The 18401-nt window shown below is 28.0% G+C and overlaps 1 protein-coding gene across 1 annotated transcript; it reads left to right on the top strand.

Moving 5' to 3' along the window:
- Nucleotides 1-12674: 12674 nt before the first annotated feature.
- Nucleotides 12675-15330, top strand: LOC111318071 (Plant invertase/pectin methylesterase inhibitor superfamily). Its single transcript, XM_022920706.2, has 2 exons — nt 12675-13848; nt 14431-15330. The coding sequence occupies exons 1-2, from the start codon at nt 12948-12950 to the stop codon at nt 15117-15119; spliced, it is 1590 nt and encodes a 529-aa protein (XP_022776441.2). The 5' UTR covers nt 12675-12947; the 3' UTR covers nt 15120-15330.
- The last annotated feature ends 3071 nt before the right edge of the window (nt 15331-18401 follow it).

The following is an 18401-nucleotide window of genomic DNA, read 5'->3' as shown; positions in this document are numbered from 1 at the left end:
TAAAAGATAAAATATATTATCTAATTTAGTGAATAATCAATAAAAAAATAAAACGTCTGCAGACAACATCGGTAAAAATATAAAAATATATGTGTTTTTATAGTTTTGTAGTTTTTTCTAAAAATATTACAACTAAAAAAATATTATAGTTGATTTGAAAAAAAAAAAATCTTACATGATGAAGTGAATAGTATGATTACTGAAATAGTGCCTCATTCCTATATAGTGAATAGTATGTTGAGTGAAATAGTATCTATTATCACAAAAAGTATGTTAGTTCCTATAGCAAGAATAGACTAATAAAAAGAAAGATTAAATTAATAGTAAAAAAAATATGTTTAGCTTAATGAGACATTGAAAAAACTATATAACTAATAACTACTAACAATAAGGACTATCCTAAAGTTGTTCTAGTTTTTATATATTTTTGTTCACATTTCCTTTGTGAAATATATTTAAAAATTAAAGATAATGCAATAATTATTTATAAAAGATATTAAAGATATTAAATAATATTTTTAAAAGTTGTGATAAATTTAAATATTCATATTAACTGCAAATAAATTAGAAAAGATAAATTACTTTAAAATTGATTTTAAATTGAGATAAGGTGATGTATAGGAGAAACTTGATGTATAAAAAAAACTTTTTTGAAGTTGTTTTGGCATTTATTTATTTTTTCTCATTTCCTTTGTGAAATATATTTAAAAACGAAAGATAATGTAAGGATTATTTATAAAAAATATTAAAGATATTAAATAAAATTTTTAAAAGTCGTGATAAATTAAAATGTTCATGTTAACTATAGATAAATTAAAAAAAGATAAATTACTTTAAAATTAATTTTAAATTGAGATGAGGTGATGTATAAGAGAAACTTTCATAAAGTTGTTCTAGTATTTATATATTTGTTTCACATTTCCTTTGTGTAATACATTTAAAAATTAAAGATAATGTAGAGATTATTTACAAAAAATATTAAAGATATTAAATAATATTTTTAAAAGTTGTGATAAATTTAAATATTCATATTAACTCCAAATAAGTTAAAAAAGATCAATTGGTTTAAAATTAGTTTTAAATTGAGATGAGGTAACGTACAGAAAAAAGAAATTTTATTAAAATTTAAATTAGTTTTTGAATTAATTTTAAAATTTTAGATAATTTACTAATTTTTAAAATATATTTTTTATAAATAATTTAAAATTAATAAATATCTTACATGTCATCATAATAAAAAATTTTAAGAATTATTTTACGTGTTGAAAAAAAAAAATTCACCTAAGTGTCCACATCAGTTATTACTATCTTATAATTATGTATGTTATAATAATAATAATAATAATAATAATAATAATAATAATAATCATATAAGTGTAGTTGAAGCGGTGAATATTTTTGGTATTGCAAATGCAATTCAACCTCGAACAAATTAAAATATTTTATCACTAAATATTGGCAATTTCGATCACGTTTCTTTAGAGCTTCAGCACAATTGGGGGCCACCAACGAACAAAGATATAGAGAAAAATAAAACCACCTAGTGTTCGTTTATGGTATATAGAAAAATAACAGTCGCCAAGGCCTGGAGAACATTTATTGTTAAACACTTGAATTGTAGAGTATGAGAGGATATCTTTTATATTATTTTATATATAATTTATAATAATAATTCCGAAGATTGAACTCTACAATTCATATACATATGTATAAGAAGTCACATGCATAGAATTGCATGCACGAGAAAGAAATGTCTTGGCAACATATATATATATATATATATATATAATATGAGAAGTATCTATGCATTATATATCAGCAACTAACCAAAAAAGTACTGCGACAAAAAAGAAGAAGAAGAAGAAAAAGAAGGCTTAACGTATGAAGAACAGATCCCATGACATAAATTATTAAACAGCTGCAAAAGAGGGTAATGATGAAGAGGGACGGCAACAAATGTTAGGTCTGTTTTGGAAGATGGATAGGCTGGATTTATTATCTGACTGGAAGCTTTGGAATTTTGTAAAGGGACATGAGCAGACCCGTGAATTATGAATAGACTAGAAGATCTGGTTGTTGCTTGTTAAAGGACAAAATAGAAAGACTTGGTTCTTGTTCATGTCTTAGCAATTAGCTGGGACCAGCTTGCTCCTGGGTTCACGAGATTCAAACCTTTATTTTGCATTCTTCCATTTAAATCCACCATTGGGTCCCAAACAAAATCGATAAACGGCTTCTTCCACAAACATACGTATTTCTACTTTCAAGGACTGGAAGCTGTCATTAGTGTTACTTTCTTTCTTTTTGTTTATTTATTTATTTTTTTATGTACGAAATTATGAACCCAAAATATTACTGGGGTGAGTCTATTTTCAACGTGGATTGAGTTTTTTTTTTTTTTTTTTTTTTTTAAAGTAAATTTTAGTTATTAGAATTGGCCACACCCACTATTTGGGTTGGGTAAAAAAGAAAAATATTTCCGAAGTAAAAAAAGGAAGTGGTGGGCAGTGCTTTTAGCTGTCAAAAAATGTTTTTAATACAAATAAAAATACGTTCAAAAGCATTTACGCCCAAAGCTATATTTTGAAACCCAAACGCAAAAACGATGTATTAACAGATTCACATTTATATATATATATATATATATATATAAAAGGAGTATTAAACCCTAAATTTAAGACAATTTAAGAAGTGGATTTCATATAAGATTGTAGATTTATTCTTTAACACTTGTAATCCTGGCTTTGGCTCTTTTTGTCCCCGCCCCCCTCTCCCACAAAAAAAAAAAAAAAAAAAAAAACCAGCCAACCTTGTGCTGGTAGCCGATTAACCTTGATCTTAGTGGTCTACTAACTCATTAATTTCCAATTCAATGCAAAGCCCATCTATGTGCAGGCTAATGAGCTCATTATAAAATATATATTAAAAAAAAGAACACTGACAAAGAAAATAATTGGCTATAAAAATAAAATAGAAAAATAAATTTGAATTTCTTTCCAATTTTCTTTTATTTAGGGAGAAAAAATGCAAAAAAAAATAATTTTGACTATTTGTTGTTAAGGAATTGGTGTCGTAAATTGATGGCTTGGGAATTGTTATAGAAGTTGGATTGGATCTATCTCCTTGACGATCTCACCCAGACAAATGTCAGCCCATAGTGCAAGGAAATTGGTTTGCCTTGTGGCCCAGTACTAATATTGGGCTTTTGATTTCCATCTCTTCTCTTTCTGCCCAGCAACATGTTTTTGCTCTTCATAACTTTTGGTTTATCTTTTTCTTTTCTTTTCTTTCAATATAAAAATATGGTTGCTCTTCATATTTGGTTGTTGGTGAAAACAAGATTTGGCAGGTAGGATTTCCATTTTTGTTTTAAAATTTAAATATATATTTTGATTTTGTTTGGAAGTTGGATTTGGATATGAATCAAATTGGGGAGACCCACTTGAAATTTTATAAGGTACAAATCTAATTAAGATTTTAAATTATTTTTTGAAGTTCGTATTTTGTCAAATTCAATCTAATTAAAAAAATCTCTACTTAAGTCTCAAATTGATTATTTTTAAATCTACATCTTCAATCTAAAATTTTTATATTTATTCGATTTGAAAAAAAAAATCTATTATTTTTGGGATGGGATGCGAAACTTTTATCTTTTTCTAAACTTCATTCAATAACGACACTTAGGCTTCTGATTTCTAAGCTTATATGAAGGCCCCCAAAGAAAAAATAAAAGGAGAAGGAGATGGAAATATACTAATAATTTTGGAGATTATTATCTCTTAGGCCTACCGATTAGTCTAACCTCTCCTAGGCCTACCGGAGACGTTTGATAATTGATAGTACCAACCTATAAGAGGATTAAGTTATATCACGGTAAAACTAGTTAGTTATATATATTTTAAATTTCATTAGTTTTACATATTTTTATAAATTTTATGTATGAATAATATTTTAATAAATCAATAATAGATTTAACAACGTAATCATATTCATCGTGTATATAAAATATTCAAATTAATATGATATTTTTATCATATTGATGAAGAATTTTTTTTAATATATATATATATGTATATTGAAATTTTTATTATATAAAAATAATAAAATGTTTTTAATTAATTCAAAATTTAACGTGAATAATCCACATGCAAATAACATGAAATATAACAATCTGATTAAACAAATATAAATTGTTTAAAAAATTATGAAAGAGTGTAAAACTAATTTAATTTTACATCGATATAATTGCATCCCTCTTTTTCTCTTAATATATATATATATATATATATATATATAAATAAATAATGATATTAACTTGTTCGACAAACTAAAAAACAATATTCCATGGACTTTTTTTTTTTTTTTTGAAAGGCATGAGGTTTTATTAGATACTAGGGAAAGAATTCGTTTAGAACAGTGGACATCCCACAACAATTGGAAAAGAAAAGCCAGTCAACCAAAAGAAAAGAAGTTACAACTAGACAACAAAGTCTTGAGATCGGGATATCACTGCTTTAGCAAGCCCGTCGACAGCGATGGAATTTGCTTCTTTGATTGCCACAAACTGAGCAAACTTATAATCCTCAATGGCAATGTGTTTGGGAAAAAAAAACCCTTTAAATGTCCCTGAATGGTCGCGTAACACTCCCTCTTTTTTTTTTTTTTTTTGCTAAATCAGTAAGATTTTTATTAATCGATCAAAACATAGTTCGGATGAGATTAAGATACTCTCATCCAATGCAAAACACCAGTACAGCAGATATGGCCATATCATGTAGATACATCAAAGCAATTCTTTAGCACAATTATAGAAAACTGATCCTCTAAAAAAATATCTGATTATAATTTGTGACTATAAACGAATTAAATATAAATGAATGAATATGTATTTATAGTTTGTTTATTTATTTTTATAGGTGTTCAGATTTAATTTGTGTTTGACAAAAAATTACTTCAATCAATAAAACTCAATTCGTTTAAATAATAAAATAATCACATTCGATTTGTGTTTAATTTGATTAAATTAAATAAATTGTTTATAAATATTAAATAAATATATTTAGGAACATATATAAATGAACTTATTTATGAATAATAAACAAATTTTAAACAAATATAAATAAATCTTAAAATAAAAGTTAAAAATATAATTTGTTATTATTATTATTATTATTATAAACCAACAATAAATGAACAATAAATGATAAGATTTTAAATGAATTTTAAACGAATTTATTTACAAACATAAATAATCAAACAAATTTTTGTTTGTGTACGAATTTTATAATAACCAAATATAAAAATACTACTTAAAATTATTTGTTAAATTTAATAAACAAATATAATATTTACGAACGATTTATCAAAAATTTTATTCGTTTACAACTTTAATTATCACCAAGTAATAAACATGTCAGATCGATCCATCCCAGCCTTTTGCAGTTTTGCTAAAGCGTCTGTCATCCCATTAGCCTCACGAAGTACATTTGTCAAACTTACATTTGCTGCCTCTGCAAGCAGAGAATCAATGGCTGAAAATATCTCCCATAGTCTCCATGGTCGAATTTCTTCTTTCAGACACCAACTAACAGCATTTGCTTTACCAAAGGAGCATGACCAAGAAGCTGATACTCGACTTTTAACAGAGGTATTGGAACTTGGGAATTTGAACACCTGAAGGATTAAGGAAGAAATCATTAAGAGAAGCAGCCATTGAGGGTCATTTACCTTTGCACGAGCGAGCTAAACAAACTTCTATGACATCTACAAGCTGCTAAATGTATTGTCAAAATGTAGGGCTTTTTTTTTTACTAGCTAGTAATTTCATTTATCCAAAGAAGCATGATAAAACCTGTTACAAAAGTCACAAACTGCGAAAAGAAGTACGATGATTTTTGTGAGTTTGTCAAACTGATCAGACGGTCAGAGTTTCAAAAAATTTATCAATTTTCTCTCTTTCCAATACGAGTGTAAAACACAATTTTAATGATGGTAATCAGTGGATATTAATATCTTTATAGAATGACAGCATCAATTGCAACTATAAAACCCTTTGGCATTTAAGACAAACTTCATGTTCAAATCCCCTTCTGGTCTTCCATTCCAAAGAAAATAGTAATGATTCTTATAGGACTTATTTCCTATCCTTAGCATTTTGATCAGTTGAACGAAGAAAGTGACTTAATTTTCCCTTTTGGTTTCCTATTCCAGCTAGAAATATATATATTATATATATGTATGTATATATATCTGTTAAAAGCGATAACCTTATTTCTACCTTCCAACTTCATGCGTGAATGGATCTTTTGTTAGGCCTTCTTATCATCAAATATGAATAAAAATAGAAAAAAAAAACCTATTCTAAATGTAATAAATATACATATTCCCTAAAATAATACACGTGTCAGTGTCACACCGATGTGAAATCCACTATATAGTTGAATAATTTTGATAAGTTGATGAGGTTCATCACAATTGTACTCTTTAAGAACAGCCATGATATAGATGTCAAATCTTACACTGATATGCATTGTTGGAGAAGCTTGATTTTAATATTGGAAATGTTGTTGAATAGATTGGAACAACGGGAAAAGAAAAAAAAAAGTGCAGTAGATATATACCAGATAAAAAAAAAAAGTGAAATAGATACTTCGTTTTTTCTTCCTTTGTTTGCAGTAAGGAAGCAAAAGAAATATCTGAGCTTATGCCAAAAATTTTCAGCCTCCAATTTTTCAATGTACTTTCATATCCTAGACTTGTTTTAACAATAAGTCCCACTCCCACGTTAGGCTACATTATTTTTTCTTCATCTGGGCCATATAAAGATGTTCTTAAATTGGTTACTTCTTGGTCCATCAGAACATATAAATAAATCCAATTAATTATATTGTTTGGGGGAATTTAATTGATTAATTAACAGTTTCAACCTACAATTTTAAAAATCATTTGTAGAGGCTTTAGTGGTTGAAAAAAGCATGATCACAAACTTGATTTATTTCATTTGATTCATACATTAAAAAATTATATTTAATATGTTTAATATTCAAATTTCAATATTTATAATTTTTTTTTATATTCAAACTATGATCATTTTGTTAAAAAAAAAAGAAAGAAGCATGGTTTTCGAATAGAAGATTACGAGCTAAAACCAATTTTTTTGTAGAAAGAAAGTAATTATTAATACTTTTGAAGAACTTTCCAAATGATTATTGGAAAGATGAATTCAAACAAAGGGAAAAGATTGGCCAAAAAAAAAAAACAAAGGGAAAAGGGTTTCTGCTAAAACGTCTCGAGGGTACTTTCACCACTAACTTTAGCCTGACTTTGACAAAGCATCACAGCCAAGAAAAAAATGGCGACTATCTTCCATCGAACGTATGGAAATTACCAACTCCTGGTGATATATACAACTGATTCTGACTAATGATGGCATTGAGTTACACAAAATGTGTCATTAAAAGCAAAGCAATGGGAATAATTAAAGAGAAATTATATGACTAATTATTGCACAGTAATTAATTAACATTATTAAGTTGAACTAGTCTAATTATGCCAGCCAGATACACAAGACAAAGGAAAGAAAAAAAAAATGGAGAATGCTTGGTAAATGGTAACCTTCAACACTTGATGGAATTTTAGTTTTCGATAGCTTTTAAGCAAATGATCACTAATGTATCTTGTTATTGACTTTTGAAGTTTTGAGTATTAATTATCTTAATGTTAATTAGGATAAGGTTCATATTTAAACAAAAATATCATCAATGGAATATTATGATTCTCTCAACAGTTAAAACTTAAGATCACGTTTATAATTATAAAAAAAAATGAGATCTTAATTTGAAAGTTTCTTATTCAAAACTTAAAATAGAAGAAGTAGAGTTATTCATAAGGATTAGCTTAAAAGAATATAAAATAAAATAATTAAACAAGAAATTTGCATGACCCTTCTTTTTATTCATTATCATATGAGAAAGGTTTTATACACGTAAAAAAATATAGCATTATTTTGCATATAGTATTATCTTATCAATACTCAAGAAAATGTAGTAGAAACAATCAAGTTTATGATTATTATCCAATTTGAGAAATATTAAAAATGCAAGATAAAGTAAAGAAGTTGTCGTATAAAGGAATCGAAAGGTCTCGAATTATAACTTAATCATAAGGAATACAATCAAGCTTTTTGAGCCAAATTGTTGCTTAAAAGAATTGAATTGCAAACATCATCAAACTATAAACCCCTTAAAAGATAAAACAGTGAGACATTAATAATGTCATTTTCATGCAGAAACTATTTTGGCTAAGGATGATTAAGTACAAAGAGAAAAAGGACAATAAGGTTTTGAAAGCTTAAGAGTCAATTTGCTGAAAGCTTATTTCCCGTCGTTTTGTTATAATTATGGAGAAAGATTATAACAAGTCCATTTGGGCGTACGGTCTGCTTGGACGCAACTGCGAGGAATAATGAGTAGCTTTCAATTATACTTTTGAATTATATTCTGTGAGCTATATTTCCTACATGCGAAAGACAAAGTCATTGAAGCTCTTCTTAGTTGAGTAATTATGGTATTATTTTCTTTCTATCTAAACTTTTATGTACAGATGTGTTCATTCTGTACGTAAATATTAAATTAAGAATTCTACTAACTAAATTACTCAAAAAAAAAAAAAAAACACTAATGGTTAATATCCTATTTCGATCAAAGTCGGCCAATTGCTATTTTTATTTGATGGATAATTAAGTAGGTGGATATTTTTGGCCAACTCAAAGATCTTAAGGCCAATTAATGGAAGACATGTTACAAATTTTATCCAAATCAGTTACTAAAAATCTATAAAGATGATTCAAAGGGGATTAAATCCAAGTCAGCCAAGAAAAGCGATCAATCAAGCCAATGGTGATCAAACTCCTAATATCTAGCAAAATATCAAGGGAGAAGATGAGATGGTCAGCGTGTTATGTGTAAAAGACCTCCACTAGTCATTACTTCGGCCTTCGTCAGTGGCAGAAGTTGCAAAGATCATGGAAGCGGCCGTTGGAAAAGCCCTATAAAAGGAAGAAACCACCGTTAGCTTAAGACACACACAACTCAATAGCTTTATTTGAACATTTGATTTAACAGTAAGTACTACATTGATTCCTACTTAAATAATTTGGTTCAAGTTTCTCTCTCCTTAAACAAAAACAAAAAGTTACGTTAGATTTTCATAAATATATATATATATATATATAATTTTGATAACTAATATTATAACCATCACTTGAGTATTTCAACCCAAGGTTCCCGTGGACCTATAGAAAATAAAAAACGCCCACTTGAATTGCCTTGCAACATTAGTTGACCCAAAACAGTACTAAACTAACTTGTAACCATTTTCAATATTTAAACTAAAAACATCTCCGCTTTGGTTATTAATCTCAAATTCTTGACGTTAAAATGACGCTTTCAAGCAAATTAAATTATTACTAATTTTCCACAATATACATGAAAGTGGGCAGAATTTCAAGTTGATGATTTTTTTTAATGAAAGTTGATGAATTATTAGATGATTAAAATGAAAGAACACGAGCTTAATTAATTGAAATTGACGGGCAAGTTGGGCTAATTTAATTACGTTTCAAATATCTTTTCATTAATTACATCATTCCATCGATTGGTTTTTCGTCCCCAAAACAAAATTGTACTTATCTGATTTACTGTGCTCTTTTTAGATTGATTTAACCATTATTTTACTTTATTCAACAAAGACAAAGAAGGAATTAAAATCAAATAGACAGAAGGATGTAAACTAATTAATTAAATTGTTTAAATAATTTAATTTAATTTTATAATTTTGGTGGACAATGTGGTTGCGCCGGTCTATTTGTAAGTTGGGACGTCCTTCGAACAAAGCTTTATATTTGTGGATTATAATGTTAGCAACGTCTAATATCGTCTTATCAGTACTTGATAACCCCATCCATTATCTTTTCCCTTGGCGAAAATAAAAAAAGAAAAGAAAAAGCAATCCGTAGAAAAAATTAATCTAATTGTCTCTTCTATTGCCTGTCATAACAAACACAGCCTTCCATTAAAAAACAGAAAAATAAAAACCCAATTGATGGTGATAAAGGGAAAGTTCATTATTTTATAATTTCAAGCAATTTATTTTGAACAAAAAAAAATTTTACTCAAAACCAATAACAATTATGTCATTGTTTTGTTTGTTCCACGTCAGAAATATTAAATTAGTTGTTACGTCTTGCATCTAATCTATATAACGCAATGCATAGACATTAATGACTCATACAATAATAGTAATTATAACAATTTTATAAGATTAATTATAAAGAACAGATACGGTCGCATAAGAATTTTACTATTTTTGAATAAATCAATTCTAATTTGTTAATTTTATAGCTAATATATTAGGCTAATGTCTCATTTATTAGAACAACAATTAAGGATTTGTTAGTTGTTACAAATGTTTTAACTTATAAATGAAACCAAATTAAATCAATTATATATAGCAATATTTACCAAGGAATTTGTAATTAATTAGTAGGTAGATGACTTTTCTTTTCTAGGATGGAGGCAGTGGCCGACATGCTGAATTAATGTAATCATGAGTTAATCATGAAAAAACCTAAATCTTCAACATTTGTAAATTTTTTATTTTTATATTACGATCTTTTCGTAAAAAAAAATAATAATTACGTAATGGGAACTGATTCTTTCAAGTATAAACCAAAAGATTTGAACAAAACAAACAATAAAAAAGAAAGGACAATGAAAGTTAGAAGCATTCAAAGATACATGAAGATAGTATATATGCGGTTGAAGGCATGACGAGTGTATTGATATAAAACAGTAACCCAAAAAAAAGCCGAGTGGCATTGAGATAAGTTTTGACAATAAAAAGGCCTCCCAACAACCACTTCTAAATCAAATCTATTTCACCCAAACCAAGAGATGAGAAGAAAATCTGAAATTTCCCAATCAGGAACCCAAATTTTCACGAGTTTTTTCGTATGAGTTTGGTAATCTATATGTGGTGGTTTTGGACTAATTTTTTAATATCGAAACTTCTATATCTAATGACAATTAATGCCGATAGTGATAAGTGATTTAGGCCTAAATATTAAGAGATTCGGAACCTCTCAAATTTCGTTTCGTTCACGTTATAATTTATATGGTTGTTGCCATTGAAAAAATTTTTGGTCCATATGTATCTTTTCATGTGCTTCTAATAAAATTGAAGAAATATTACGGCTTAAAAGGTTTTCAGACACAAATAAAATGATGTTTGGCATTATATTGGCTACCAAATATTATTATTATTATTGTATTTTCCTATAATAAGATGATAAAGCTAAAAGATAAGCCAATTATAAATAGAAGAGAGATTAATTTATACAGTATAAAATTTTTTTAATTTTATTTATTTTTTAACTCATAATTTTAATAAATTTAAAAAATAAAAAAATATTTAATCTCATCCATTAAATTTATTAAAATCAACGATTAAAAAATATGTAAAATTAAAAAAATTTTATATTGTATAAATTGATTCTTCATCAAATATAAAAACTTATTTACTTTTTAAGTGCTTCAAGGGGGCAATAGAGTCAATAAGTGAATATGTGTCCTTATTTGTTGACCAAAGCTACCAAATTTCGAATTAATGATTTGATGTTTAAAAAAAATTAAGTTTGCTTTTATATAGTTAGTAACATGACAATTTTTTTAATTGTATAAGTGGGATTAAGATATTATCACATATTTAATTTTTTTACTTATTGTTTATTTTTTATTAGATCTTAGTTAGAGATATATATCATTTTATTAATTCTGACAATAAAATTTAAAAATTTCACTGTCAATAAATATGATAATTTCTATAAATAATATAATACAATTATCCAATATATATCTAGAATTTTCTTAAGTAATAAGAAAGACTTCTCCTCTCGAGAAAAAATTATCAAAGACACATTTGATTATGACTATAAGGAACTTTTATACAATAATGTAAGAAAAAGTTATGGTCCAATTAAAATAATTTAATTCTTCCAAGAAAACCCTGAAAGAAGCTTTGACATGTTGTAAAAGGAAAAAAACAAAAACAAAAACGAAAGGAACACATAATAATGTAAGAAAAGGTTGTGGTCTAATTAAATTGCTTGGAAAATTCGTCCATTTGTCCCTTATAGCTGACCAATTACTAAAGTTAATAGGGATGCAAAGACTAATGACTTAAGACTCAATGTTTTCACCATCTTATTATTTGTTATTATCTCCATTACTTTAGTAAAGTAATAAAATAAAACAAGAAGAAAATAAATTATGAAAATAAAAATAACAATGGTATATGCATTCATCTCATATAAAAGTTATGTGAACGTATACAATGAATGTACATGCTATCTCATTAATGAGTAAATATCAGTTTTTAAAATAAATATACAAAAATTAATATTTTTTAAAAAATTTACTATTAATAAAATGATATCATCTGATTTATTTCATTAATAAAATGTCATCATCTTATTCACTGATAGTGTATAAAATCTATAAATTGATAGTGTATCGAATATAAATCTTTAAAAATGTATATAATATTTAAAAAATGAAAATGATAAAAATGGCAGAACCAAATGGCCTAATTTAGTCTTACTGAAATGAAAACCCTTAGGTGGCATTGAAAAACAACCATAAATTCTGAACCACAAAGCAAGTCGCATAGATTCTGTTTTCAAGTAAACATCATGCACGGCCCCAATTCCCATTTTGATTTTGAACAAACCCTAAACCCCATTCACAATTTCATATTTTGTCCTACCAAATTAAGCCCTTTCTAGCCCTATATAAACCCCTCTGCACTCCCTCTCTTCTGATCAATTCAAACTTGGAAAACTTTAGAAATTTCTATATAGCTCCTCTCTAGGCAAAACTTGAGTAATATTCATGGATAAGCTTGTCCTCCGAGCATTTCTCCTAGCCCATTTCTTCATCTTTCCACTAGGGAACTTTGTGAATGGTGCTAGTAGTGCTACCATAACATCATGTAGCCAAACCCCGTACCCTGAAGTCTGCAACTATTTCATGGGAAATAGTATTAATGTTGCAGCAAGCCTTGATCAAACCAAATTCTCTTTCCGTGACCTTGCCATTCAGGTGACCCTGAACCAAGCAGTTCGAGCTCACCAGCTTGTCTCAGAGATGGACTTGAGTTCATTCGATGGACGAGCCAAGTTGGCTTGGAATGATTGCTTGGAACTCTATGAAGACACCGTTAAGCATCTTAATAAATCAATGAGCACTAACAATCCAATAGATGCTCAAACCTGGTTAAGTGCTGCAATTGCCAACCAACAAACCTGCCAAAACGGCTTCATTGACTTCAACTTGGCCACTCATTTACAAACCTTACCATCCATGTTAGGCAACTTTTCAAAGTTGATTAGCAATTCCCTGGCCATAAATAAGGCCACTGTTACATCCTCTTCTACCCATAGTAACTTTGCTAAACAAGTTGGCAATCGCCGCCTGCTTGCCCATGGCTTTCCATCTTGGCTTTCGGCTGCTGATCGAAAGCTCTTGCAAAAAACCGGTGCAGCACCAAAAGCTGATATTGTGGTGGCTCAAGACGGTTCTGGTAACTTTAAGACCATATCCGAGGCAGTGGCAGCAGCTGGTGGGGGCAAAAGAACTGTTATATACGTAAAAGCTGGAGTTTACAGGGAAAATGTGGTTATTAAGAGGTCAGCTAAAAATATAATGTTAATTGGGGATGGAATTGAAGCCACTGTTATTACTGGTAACGAGAATGCTCAAACTACTACAACTTTTCGTTCAGCAACTTTTGGTAAGCTCTTTAATGAAACATGCATATTTAAATTTTATTGTGTACATTTGTTTTACAATTAACTTTTATTTATATATTTATCTATGAAATTAAAAAAAAAATACTGCTAAATAAAAACTTACAAGAATCTTGGTTTTGATGGGATACATCCTGCTTGGCAAAACGACAAAGACACATGTTTGTCAAAACAAAAAAACATGTTTATTAAAAACAGAGCAAATTTTACAAGACAATAATTATCATTATCGTGTTTATTATCCTAACTTAAATAAAATGACAAAGAGAGAGAGAGAAAGAGAATTAAGGAACAATGTTAAAATTTTAAATAACAAATTAAAACACACTCATGCAAATTTATCTCAAGTCAAAATTTTTGCAATATATTCCATATTAATTCTTATGCATGTCTCCTATTTCACCAACAACCCCCCACAGTACCATACAACATATGTAAAAATAATAGTAAAAGGTAAATAAACGTCTTTTTCTTTCTTTTTGACAAACATCTGTTCTTTTCCACACATAATTAATCGATAATCCATGTCATTTGGTTTACTCACTGAATTTTGTTTCTTCTCTCAGGTGTTGCGGGTGAAGGCTTCATAGCTCGAGACATGACCTTTGAAAACACGGCCGGACCCCAAAAACACCAAGCGGTAGCCGTCCGGTCCGGCTCCGATTTCTCAGTCTTCTACCGCTGCAGCTTCAAAGGTTACCAGGATACCTTATATGTCTACTCTCAACGCCAATTCTATCGTGACTGTGACATATATGGAACCATAGACTTCATATTTGGTGACGCTGTTGCTGTTTTTCAAAACTGTAACATCTACATCCGTAGACCAATGAGCGGCCAAAAGAACACCGTGACAGCACAAGCAAGAAGCGATCCCAATGAGAATACGGGCACAATCATCCACAACTCACGCGTCATGGCGTCGTCAGATATGAGGGCTGTTCAAGGTTCGTTCAAGAGTTATTTGGGGAGACCATGGCAGAAATATTCAAGAACTGTGTTCATGAAGTGTGTTTTGGATGGATTGATAGATGCGGAAGGTTGGTTACCATGGAGTGGAGGTTTTGCTTTAAGTACTCTTTACTATGCTGAGTATATGAACACCGGTGCCGGTGCAAGTACTAGTGGGAGGGTGAAATGGGGTGGATATCATGTCATAGCAGCCGCCGAAGCCGGAAAATTCACTGTTGGGAATTTTCTGGCCGGAAATGCTTGGATTCCAGGCACCGGAGTACCATTTGATGCTGGACTATGATATATTTTTGATGGGGTTGAGGTTGATTCCAGCATTTTGAAAATATGAATAGGAAAGTGACCCAAATGTTGAAGAAATTGTCGTATAGTTTGTGTTAATTAATTACTTGACTTTTATATTAAAATGGAATTGGCTTTGTATCAATGGAATCTCATCCTCTGTTCATAACGAATTGCTGCTGTATATTCACATCGTATCATAACATATGAACAGTAATAATTAGCATTTTTATTGATATTTTTTCTTACAGAGAAAAAATAAATTTATGGATGAAATTAAATATACAATAGTTACAGACAAAATAACTCAATTATTGGTGAAAAATCAATATACTTATAATATCGAATTAGGATAAACTAGGACAAAAATAAAATATTAGGTCGAATTGTCTTATTCTATTAAGCACAGTACATTTTATTTTAATCTATGATTAAGTGAAGCAATCTATCTGCTCTTTTTTTTTGGAAAAAAAAAAGTAAGATACGCTACATGAATTTATCAAAGTGAAGAAAAAGAAAAGTTGTAGAATTGGAATTAATTAATGCTGAATTTCATGAAACATGTACTATTACTGCTAGTATTTATGAAGAAATGAAATAATAAATACGATGGCTTGTATAACAACTTCATCTTTTGTATTTTAATCAAGTGATTGGCTTTTTTGATGAATATTGCGTACAAATTAGAAATACAATTAAGGTAGAAGTCAATTGCGTTAGATGATATTGAAACATGTTGCAGCTAGCTGCTCCCTTTCACTATTTTTATTGTTCACGTGTATTGGCTTGCTTTCTAATGACTTTTTTTTTTAATCACTCGTGACCATAATTTCAGTCATATGTGGATAATCACGAGTCATCCTTTTTCAGATTTTCCCAAGAAAAAGTTCCCTGAGAAGAAAGTCCTCAACGTGATGGTCTATACTGCATTGACTCGTTATTTTTTTAATATAAACACGAATTTTATGGATGTAGGTATGAAATTTCTACTCTCTAAATTATATATGAAAAAATAATTAAAACATTGAGCGTATACTTATGTCATTGTCCGACAACCCGAATCCAATAACATAAATGATACAAGGGATCGATTTATATAATATAAAATTAAAAAAATTTATACATTTTTTTAATCTTTGATTTTAATAAATATAAGAAATGAGAAAGATAAGTAAAAATAAAAAAATTTATTTTTTGAATCTATTAAAATTAATAATTAAAAAATATGTAAAACTAAAAATGTTTTACATCATGTAAGTTGATCCCTATGAGTAGAAATCAACTTACATGATATAATTTTTTTTTAATTTTACACATTTTTTTAATTATTAAATTTAATAGATCCAAAATATGAGAAAAATAAAATAAAATAAAATTAATCTCATCTTTTATTGAAATCAATAGTTAAAAAATATATAAAATTAAAAAAATTTTATACCATATAAGTTGATCTCTCCTATATATATAATATGAGGAGAGATCAACTTACACAATATAAAAATTTTTTAATTTTGTATATTTTTCTAACTTTTAATTTTTAATATATAGATATAAAATATGAGAGAGATAAGTAAAAAAAAAAAAAAAAAACTCATCTTTTAGATTTATTAAAATCAATGATTAAAAAATATATAAAACTAAAAAATTTTACATTATATAAATTTATCATTCTTTTATATATATATATGTGTGTGTGTGTGTGTGTGTAGCTAATGACAGATCAAGGGAGGTCAACTTATTTGTTTAATGGATTTTTAAATTCTTTATTTTTTTTTTCAAGAATGAAAACATTAATATAAACACAGTAATATAATAAGGAATTTGAAATTAAATAAAGAACTGTAGATAATGAAGCCTCACAATACATAGATTATGTCAATCATGTTGTCGTGCATACAGTCCATATAATAATGTTTTGAGAATCAGTCTCAAAATTAAATTACAAATTAGATATAGCTTTCATGAACATGCTTAACTTAAGTCTTGTTGGTCATTCGTCAATAATCCTTTTGCTTTTTACACTTTTTCTCCTTTTTGACAAAAAAGGGTATCCATTAGGCAGATAGTCTCATCATCAACAATTGAAGGTTTGATACGTCGTTTTAAGAATCAAAATAACTAGTTGAATTGATTAGGTTTTATACAGCACTTGGAAAGCAGAGTTGCCCACTCCACAAACATTTGGCTGCCTTAACTTTTCTTATCCTTATCTCTTAATCCTCTTATATTTATAATTATTCACAATCTTAAGCCCCATTCAAAGAAACATAAGTCTTTGATTTAAATCCTGATCATTAAAATAAAAAAAATATATATTTTATTAACAAATTATATAATTATTGATAATTTATATTTTTATGGTTTTGAACTCTACTTTTATTATTTCATGATAAACACGTCAATTAGAAGCCTGCCATGTCGTATGTTGATTAATTAATTAAAAAAAGGCTCGATTATTTGATAATCTAATGTTCCAAATAAATACTTACAAATTTATTATTTATGACTTCCGTATCAAGATGAGATTATAGACTTGTCAAATGTTGACTAATTTAAGTGTTGTAATCTCTGCATTAGGATGAGACTTGAGACTTATCGAAGGATTGTATTAAATTTGCAAATAGATAGGGACAATAATAATAATAATAATAATAATAATATAGTATTTTATAAATATTTATAAATTAGTTATTGCGAGCTTGGATAAACAACTTACTAAATCTGACTTAGATTAAGATGTAAATGAGTTAAGATACTGTCAATTGCTGAAACTCCAACTTATACCATTTCGATGACAAATCAATCTATTTTCCAGTTTTGTAATACTCGATTTATGTAATTTTCAAGCTTTATAAAGATTTTGAATTTTGTAATTATCGATTTAAATAGCTCTCAAGCTTTATCAAGATTTCAAATTTTTTAGTATTTTTAAGTACTCTTTCCTATCGAAAATAAATGTACACCTTAATTTCTTTTCTGAGTTATTCTAATACTATATTATTTTTTCCAACACCTACAACTTTTACTTTTTATATATTTCATATTAATAATTATTTTTTGGCATTAAAAGCTATAAAAATCAATTTTGTAATTTTTTATTTAAAATTATAAAACCACTAAAGTCAACACGGTTTTCTTAATCTTCATGCCAAATAAAAATTGAACATTCAATCTGAAATGAATGGTGAATTATTTAGTATAATCCAGTTTGAGTCTCAAAGGATCCTTAATTAAGTTAATGACATTTGAATCAAATCAACGCAAGCTCAAACAGCTCGATTAT

The sequence above is a fragment of the Durio zibethinus genome, chromosome 2, assembly GCF_047325235.1.
Source record: "Durio zibethinus cultivar Kanyao isolate XHJ-2024 chromosome 2, ASM4732523v1, whole genome shotgun sequence".
Taxonomy (NCBI): domain Eukaryota; kingdom Viridiplantae; phylum Streptophyta; class Magnoliopsida; order Malvales; family Malvaceae; genus Durio; species Durio zibethinus.
The sequence above is the reverse complement of the archived record's forward strand: the minus strand, read 5'-3'. Positions and strand labels throughout refer to the sequence as shown.

Excerpts from the sequence above, each read along its gene's own strand:
- LOC111318071 (XM_022920706.2), top strand. The coding sequence starts at position 12,948 with ATGGATAAGCTTGTCCTCCGAGCATTTCTCCTAGCCCATTTCTTCATC. Across the intron at positions 13,849-14,430 it reads TTTTCGTTCAGCAACTTTTG|GTGTTGCGGGTGAAGGCTTC; the intron begins GTAAGCTCTTTA and ends TTCTTCTCTCAG.